This window comes from Triticum dicoccoides, chromosome 2B (assembly GCF_002162155.2).
Source record: "Triticum dicoccoides isolate Atlit2015 ecotype Zavitan chromosome 2B, WEW_v2.0, whole genome shotgun sequence".
Classification (NCBI taxonomy): domain Eukaryota; kingdom Viridiplantae; phylum Streptophyta; class Magnoliopsida; order Poales; family Poaceae; genus Triticum; species Triticum dicoccoides.
The window spans coordinates 630,133,315-630,142,433 of record NC_041383.1 but is presented as its reverse complement, the minus strand read 5'-3'; the positions used below and the strand labels follow the sequence as shown (position 1 = coordinate 630,142,433).

The 9,119-nt window shown below is 48.3% G+C and overlaps 1 protein-coding gene across 1 annotated transcript; it reads right to left on the bottom strand.

Moving 5' to 3' along the window:
• Positions 1-4,594: 4,594 nt before the first annotated feature.
• Positions 4,595-7,061, bottom strand: LOC119365272. Its single transcript, XM_037630886.1, has 3 exons — positions 5,989-7,061; positions 5,632-5,867; positions 4,595-5,471 (listed from the first exon to the last, which is right to left on the bottom strand). The coding sequence occupies exons 1-3, from the start codon at positions 6,950-6,952 to the stop codon at positions 4,812-4,814; spliced, it is 1,860 nt and encodes a 619-aa protein (XP_037486783.1). The 5' UTR covers positions 6,953-7,061; the 3' UTR covers positions 4,595-4,811.
• Between the last annotated feature and the right edge of the window lie 2,058 nt (positions 7,062-9,119).

The following is a 9,119-nucleotide window of genomic DNA, read 5'->3' as shown; positions in this document are numbered from 1 at the left end:
CGGGGATGGGGAGAGCTCCGCTGCCAGCGCGGCTGCTAGCGACGGAGAAGGGGGAGATCTGGCTAGAGTTGTTGCTCGCGAGAAGGAGGCCCGGCCGGCGCTGCTGCTTGTGGTAGGGATGGGGGATGTTCGGCCGGCGTCGCTGCTCGTTGCGGGGAGGGGAGGGGAGGGGGCAGGGCGGGGTTCGGCCGGCGTCGCTGCTAGCAGCAGAGAAGGGAGCCATCGAAGAGAGAGAATCCTGCTGGAGGCGAAAGGCGACTAGGCGAGGTCAGGGGTGAGCGGAAAAGGAGATCGGGCGTTTTCAGTTCCCACAAGGTATACCCCGTTTTGGGCTTTACGAAAGGGAACGGCGTATCGGATTACACGGCAATTGAAACCAGCCCAGCTGTACCAAACGCTGGTAACGTCTTCGCTAAGCGGTGTAATCGGGAGACGGTGGAAAACTGTCGAACCAAACGCGTCGATAAATCTTTGGTATAAAGAAATCCCGAACGTTCGGAATTTAAGCATGTCATCCCGAACGTTTTTTGATGGTAACTTTAGTTGCTGCAAGGTGGCAACTTTAGTTGTTAACACATGGCAGTTTCGTTCCAGTTTGATTTTTTGTCAGAAAATTGCCAAGTTTGTCAACATCGCCTTAATTAAAGTTGCCATGAAAAGAGTTTGGATTAGCATGTTTAAATTCCGAACGTTAGGAACGTATTTCTTGCACATTAGTATGCACCATGAACTTCTGCATGTGATGATACAAGACACCATTCATGTGGAATCGGTTGCATGAGCAGTCATATGAGCTAGCAACTGGGTCGACAATAACCATATGAATTTTCTTGGAACTAGAATCATTACGCCGTAGCTCAAACTGAAACAGATTACCTTCTACCGGATTTATAGTCAAAGATGTTGTTTCCTCCATCGTCTCCTTGAACTTGGCAAACTATAATGCTTCTACATACAAAACATGAACACGGATGCTACAAGAACATGACATAGCTGAAACAACAGAACATGGACATTCAGAGCTTCTACCATGCATTTTCAGTGCATCACAAATCTACACAGAGTGCTTCTACATACAGGCCACGAACACGGATGCTAGAAGCACATGACATAGCTGAACCTACAGAACATGGACAATCAGAGCTTCTACCAAGCATGACCGGTGCGTCACAAATCTACACATAATGCTTCCATCGAATTATTATAACAAAATTCATATAACTATCCCAATAATCACACGGTCTTGCTGCCTAATGGAGAAATATCCATTCAACATTAACTAGCATCAAACGGAGCCCGATTCTCGTCAAAATCACCCAAAAAACGAAACCACAGGTACAGTCTTCAATTTACATCTTCACCTCCATTGACAAAACCGGGGAATTTTTGAACTGCCGATTAAACCCACCAGAAGCATTTCCTCCTTCGGAACTCAAGCCAGGCTGCAGTATCTCCTCCTGCTTCCGAACTGATGCCAGACCTGGACCACCGGAATCACGATGACGATCTGCAATAGGGATCCCGATACTCAATCTCAAGCATCAGGTGTGCCATTTTTGCAGAAACTGGACAAAAGCATCTGTACTAGGAAACATGCTCAGATGGAGGAGGAAGGAACGGCTCGAGGGAGAGAACCCCGATAGTGGAGGGCGTTGGTTGCAGGAGAAGGCGCGTGTGAGAAAGCACGCAATTAGCGATCCTAAACAGTCCGGGGCTTGCTCAAGCCAGGAAGAAACTACACCACCTGCCCGGTAGCCAAACACGGCTAGTTCATGGGCCACTTTATTACACTCACGCTTACAAAAGCTAAACACGAAAGACTCAAAGTTCCCAAAGCAAAGACTGTGAGACCCCCTCAGGAGCACGCCAATCGTTGAACGATCATACTCATCAGAGTTGAGAGCATTAACCAGGACAGAGGAGTCTGACTCAAACATCACCCTATGAATGCCCAGTTCTGCAGCAGCTTCAACGGCCCTCGCACAGGCCGACGTCTCAGCATGCAGCGGCCCAGCCATGTGCTCCAAATATCCTGAACGTGCAGCTAAAAATTTCCCCTTGAGGGCTCATTTGGTTGTTGGTGATGGAAAATCCTGGGCAATAAACCCCCAGGAGGGGATTTCCTTGCTCGCATGAGATCCCTGTAAAAACCACGGAAAATGCCATGTTGTTGTTTGGACAGTCACACAGGAGAAGAGGGGGGAGGAGAGGCTGCCTTGGTCGAAGGAGAGGAGGGAGGAGGAGAGAGGGCGAGCAGAGGCTTTCCTCCCCGACCTCTCGAGAGGTGGAAAGCGCTCCCGTGGAAGCGCCGGGGATTGGGATGCAGAATCCCTGGTCAATGGGCAACCAAATGCATCGACAGTTTTACACGGGCCGAGTTGCCCCGCGGGCTGGACGCCACGGTTTTTGACGGGGATCCCCGTGGGATCCCGTGAAACCAAACAAGCCCTGAGAGTTCCTGACAACACAGCCCCAAGCGCCCCTGCCAGTCTCCGCATAAAAAGAAGCATCAAAGTTAACTTTGTGTGTGTTATCCGGGGTCTTTGCCACTGGAGTATTTGCTGGCTAGCAACAGAGGCGTTCGCAACCTTCATACCAGCTTTGAGTTCCTGAATGTGCTGCCTGGTCGAATAAACTATATCATCAGCCGATCTCAGCTTGCCCCCAGCATTCACCTTATTTCTGGCCGACCACCCCTCCCACAGCAGGACAAAAGCAGCATCTCTCTTATGCGCCACAAGGGTCCATAGATGTTCAAAAACCACAGCTGCGTTCTTACACTGTAACAGAGCTAGCCTGGGATCTTCCATGTCCATGTCACTCCATATCCTTCGGACAAATTTCCACTTTAGAAACAAATGCCCTCCATCTTCATCCAGGCGCATACACACAGGACATCTAGTATCAAGCTCCTTTTCCTCTGAGCATTCATGCAAAGTGGCAGACTGTTATGTGCTAGTCGCCACAAGAAGATACATACCTTCCCTGGAAATGCTGATTTCCAGATTCTATCCCACTGCATGCTACCTCGGCCACCTGCCGACGAGGAGCCCACCTGGCTCCTCCTCTTCGCATCTCACAAGTGTGCTCCCAAATGGTACGTAGAGCGGACTGAGAAATGACCCTTAGCATCAGGATGCCAAGCAAAGTGATCCGCCATTCCTCCACTCAATGGTATTTTCAGAATGTCCTTCACGTCCTCGGCACAGAAAATGTCATGTAATAACGGCTCATCCCACTGCTCAGTCACAGAGTTGATTAGATCGCAGACCTTGGTGATCACCACGTTACCTCTGAAAGAAGCTGGCCTTCGAGTCTCATCATCCCACACTTAAATTCCCTCACCTGTCCCAACTCGCCATATAATTCCTTCTTTTAGCTAGGCGATTCCCTTTAGGATGCTGCTCCACATATACGAAATACCGTCGCTTTCAGTGGCCTCCAAAACCGAGCAGTTTGGGTAGTACCGCACCTTCAGGACTTGAGCACATAGCGTGTCTGGTGCTTCCAGAAGTCGCCATCCCTGCCTAGCTAGCATTGCCATGTTGAAAATATGCATGTCACGGAAGCCAAGTCCACCATCCTTCTTTGGTCTAGTCATCTTCTCCCAACTGACCCAATGGCATTTGTTCATTTTATCTTGCTGACTCCACCAATACCGCGCAATTAGTGCACTGATTTCTTTGCAAACTTGCTTAGTGAGATCAAAGCACGACATGGCATAGGTCAGGATCGCGTATGCAACCGCCTTTATGAGCACCTCTTTCCCTGCTTTCGGTAGTAACTTTTCCTTCCATCCTTGAATCCTCTGCCATATTCTCTGCTTCAGATATTCAAACTCTTTGCTTCTGGGTGCACCGATATGTACCGGGAGGCCCAGGTAGCTCTGGTTATGTGATTCTGTTGCAATACCCAAACTAACAAGAACACCCGCTTTTGTTGCCGCACTTGTCCCCTTACTAAACATGGCAGTGGATTTCTCCTTGTTGATTTTTTGGCCAGTTTGCTCCTCATATACAAAGCTAAAATCTGTTGTAACTTTGCTGCTCCTTGCACATTTGCCTTCATAACTAAGAGAATCATATGCAAAGAACAATTGATTAATCTTTGGTGCACCCCTGCAAATCTGCACACCTTGAATGGTTCCCTCCTCTGCTTCCTGCAACACTGCAGAAAACGCTTCAGCACACATAATGAATAGGTACGGGACAGAGGGTCCTCCTGTCGGAGACCCCTTTCAGGCACAATTGTCTCCTATAAAGCCCCGATTAATTTTAACTCGGTACTTAACGGACTCTTTCCAAAAAGCTCCATTCCAGCCGGTCACAAGCCTTTTTCATGTCTAGCTTGACTGCAACCAGCCCCACACGACCCCCCCTTTCTCCTATGCATCAGGTGATTAATCGCATATGCCAATAACACATTGTCTGTAATCATCCTCCCCAGAACAAATGCGGACTGTGTTGGCGAGATGATTTCTGGCATATCTTCCTCAACCGGTTTGCAAGAATCTTGGGAGATAAGTTTGTAGAGTACATTACAAAGGTATAGGGCGGAACTCCGTTACTCGCTCAGGCTTTTTCACTTCAGCAGATTTGTTGAATGAATCATTTAAGTAAGAACAATGCTCTGCCAGAGTAGATAACAAAAAGCTGACGAGAACAAGACCTATACACAACCAGTCAGATATTTTGTGACATACTGGTCAGTACCACATTACATAACACAACACTGGAAATACAAAATACACTTATACAATACAGAACACTGGAAATACTAAGTCTGACAGCTTTCATAACGCCTGAGCACAATCAAACTTCCTCACTTCCCTCCATTGAGATCCACAGCTTGTCTTGAACCAGACGGGACCAAGCAACTGTGATTTCCAGCTCAGAGTCGCCAAGGTGACACACATCCTGAGTTATATTGCAATTCTGGGCCTTGATGGATACTTCACCTTTGATAGCCCCAGACTGCGAGTTAGCATATATGACAACTTCAAGCGTTCCACATAATTTTACAGAGACAACATGCCTTGACAGATTAAGGTAACCCTTTGAACAACTAGTCATTGCTCCATCTTGAAGCACAACTTGCCGAAATAAAGGGTGAGTACTGTTAGGCAACCTGCCTTTCCGAGGCCTGCCTTTCCGAGGCAGAGAGAAGCAAACAACTCTGCCACCGTTTTTGAAAAGACTTGGTGTCTCTTCAGGAACAAGGAGACGGATACCCACGATAGTAGCCTGGACTGATTCATGAAGTTCCTCTGAGCTTAACACCATTGTGCATAAGCCTCCGACAAGAGGGGTATATAGAGTACATGACACATTACCGCTGTAATACCAGACACGAGTCATCAACGCAATATCTTCAGACTCTGTTCCACCCTTCACTTTGAGCTTGATTTCCACATGAACAGGTTCCTCGCATACAATTGCACGAGACGGGCCAGTCAAGTGCAAAAAAGGATCCTGCATTCACCATTCATTAATCAGTTCTGCTAAGCTAGCAATTTAGTAGGCAATCGCTTGATATGTGTTCTTAACAAGATGTGTACTTCTATATGCATCAGTCATAACTAATTAACTGACCAGGAAAGATAAAATAGAAAGAAAAAAATACTAAACGGACCTCTGGATTGAGTATTTGGCAGTTATTCCTTCGACGGGAAAAGAGTATGTTGCGATTGTGATCCACGGCGTCTCTTGCAGCAATCACGCCATACACTTCCAGTGGCAACTTCAAGCCTGGAACATCTTCTATATCTTTAACTTCGATGGAGTAAATCTGCAGAGTGCTAGCAACGAAAGCAGCAGATGGGGTGTTTCCTGGTGTACTGTGTGTAAAGTGCATAGGACTCAATGAAGCTGCAGCCATCAGAGGGGAAGACATTAGAGACTATGTATGCAGTATGTTGATACATGCAGTTGGAAAGAAGAAACGAATGAACAATGAGCAGATATATGGCGTGAATGAATGTTTACTCACTCGTCTCTGTGAAGGTACCGTATAATCTGGACCAATTTGATACCCAGCCACGACGGTACTCATCAAAGAACTCCTCAGCCTGTCTATTGTGCATCACGGCCTTCCTGAGCTTCTCTTTAGCTTTAGCTCCCATCTCCTTGGTTTCCTCTATCTCCAATTTTATCTCTGTGAAGGAGGAAATCTTCGGCGACACTTCGCACTTCCCCTTGGCTGCCCCCAGAGTCTCCATGGAAATTATTTGTCGCGTCTCATCCACCTCATCCGATTTGATTCTGGTTCTTAACCTGATTTTGGTCATGTTGACCAACGACTCCTTGAAGAGCTTAGAGAATGACTGAGATTTGTAACTAAGATCCAACTGGGAGCAAAGATGATCCAACCCGTTAAAGATTGCATTCAATCCATATTCGTAGTAGGTCGGCCCCTGCGTCTTGGTTGCTGATCCACTTTTGTCCTCAGTCCTAATCTGAATCCCTTCCACACCGATCTTCTCCAAGACTGGCTCTTTCCCCGGAATCTCAGTATTCTGCACCTTCTCCATCATCTGCAGCAATTTTGTCACTTCGCTGCACATGTTATCCATGTGGATCTGGACCTCGTCACTGCTGTAGTCGCTAATCCTCAGCTTCGGCTCGGCTTTCAGCTCCGTGACGCTCTTGGAGATACGACTGAGTAAGGAGTAGATCTCAGCCCTAACCATCTCCGTGGCCGACTGAGTCTCTGATTTTGTCCCCTCGTGCTTCCACCTCAAGATCTCCGACAGCATGTTCTCCTTCATCACCTCAGTTTCCCCCATCTCCAATTTTGTGTCAACGGAAGCGGAAATCAATGCCGCAACCTGACCTCTCTTGTTGGCTACTTCAATCTCCGATTTTGTCTCCTGATGCTTCCTCCTTTGGATATCAGCACCATGGCCGATGCAGTTTCCAGATTCACCACTCTCGCCGTTCGCCTCCCCTTCCATCTCCAGCGCACGAGGCCGCTCTCCGCTCTTTGTCTTTCCGCCGCCAACCGCGTCGCCCGTCGCCCTTCTTTCTTTTCCTTTAGATTTAGATAGATAGAGGAAGAGACGGTCTTTGCTAGGGTTTCGGCGAAGATGGGTGGGGGTGTACTATATTGCATCTCAGCCTCGGCCCGGCCCAGTAGATGGAGACATACCGACAGGAGGCCGATGCGCGCAAATGCTATATCTCGCTCAACGCGAGCTCGAAGCAAGTCTCGCCTGAAGGTTTTACCCTCGTGTAGTTTACTGGGCCGAGCCGTTTTCTTTTGTTTTTCTCGTTCGCTGGCTCTCGGTTTTCCTTCGCATGGGTGGGGTTTTTTTTTTCTTTCTTTTCTGTGCATTCGTTGGATTGGTCCGGGTTTAATTGGTTTTTTTATGGGTTTTTTTTCAAGGATACGTCAAGAATGACGTATCAAGATCATAGATAGAAGATGCTAAGATGATTACCGACGACTGCACCAGTCAAGACAGCGCATGCTAACTGCTCGCTACTACTCAACCGGTCCACTCTAACCGGGAACGATCCCGCCTACCGCAACAGTTCCAATGCCCTCCAATTTTGGCCCTCTGCGTCGATTTGCTAAAGCACCGTGTCAGCAGAGGGTAGGGGCCATGCGCCGTTGAAGACGATGCCGTTCCTGTATTTCCACAGGGTCCAAGCCACCAGCGTGATCACCGTCCAAGCTTCCTTCCTCTTTTTTTGTGTATGTTCAGAGACATCCACCAGTTCGGCCTCTTGGTCTGGCGTCCAGTCGGGCTTGCCCTAGTTGTCTGTGATGACCGAACAGACCTGTCGAGCGTGTATGCAAGGAAGTAATAGATGTCGATCGTCTCGGGCGCCTGGTCATAGAACGGGCATGTCGTCGGATGCGGCAGCAGCGACGCTGTTGGTCGCCCAACATCGTTTCTTTGCCGCAAGCCAGGAAAAGACCTTCATGTTGATGGTGCCCTCGATTTCCAAATTTTCGTGGCTCCTGCAACCTCAGTCCGCCCAACAAAGTGTCCACGGTAAGCTGATCGTGCGGAAAACAAACCATTTCCTTCCCCAATCCAAGCGATCATGTCTTTGACTCCATCCGCTAGATTCCACGTTTGAAACTCGATTGACTAATCTGAGGAACTCATGTATTGCCTGCTCAGACATATTAGGTGGTACGTCGCGCCACCACTCTCTTGATATAGCTTGGTTCACTGTCCTGACCTTGATCGTGGTCTTCTCGACCGCACCGAACAAGCTGGGCATGATATCCTGGATGCGCCCCTCCCGAAGCCACCAATCTGTCCAGAATAGAGTTGTGGACCCGTCGCCAATGGTGCACTTGATGGCTTCTTTGTAGATGGACGTCGAGTTCGATGAGACTTGTTTGTTGAATTCACACCATGGTCTGCCTGGGTTAGTCTGTGCAAGCCATGGCCATCGCGATCTCAGAGCCGTGTTGAGTAGGCGCAGGTTGGGAACACCGAGGTCGTCATACTCCTTTGGTAAGCAGACATGGTCCCAGGCCACCAAGCAGTGCCCTCCATGCACGTCCCGGTGGCCCTTCCATAGAAAACTTCTGCAAACTTTGTTAGTAGCTTCCAGAGTTTTGACGGGTAGGTCCATCGCCATCATGGCATGAATTAGCTCGATGCTAGAGTGGTGTTACCAAGTTCCAGGCGGCCGGCACGGTATAGCAATCTGGCCTGCCAGGCGGGGAGTCTATCTGCCATCTTGTCTACCAGAAACTGCAGTTGTCCTGCCATGATTTTCCTTAGGCCCAACAGGAGCCCAAGTAGCAACACGAGCAGCCCAACACTGGGCACCTATCTCAGCAGTTATCAAGTTGATTTGCTCGTCAGTGCACCTAACCGGGTGTGCTGAGCACTTGGCCAAGTTCATGCATAGCCCCGAAGCCATGCCAAAGTCCTTGAGGAGTGATATGTCTCCATCGTATCTACTTTTCCAAACACTATTGCTCTTGTTTGGGACTCTAATTTGCATGATTTGGATGAAACTAACCCGGAATGACATTGTTTCAGCAGAACTAATATAGTGTTGTTTTTTGTGCAAAAATAAAAGTTCTCGGGATCGGACGAAACTTTGCGGGGATTTTTTATTGAATATATAAAAAATACTGGAATGAAGATC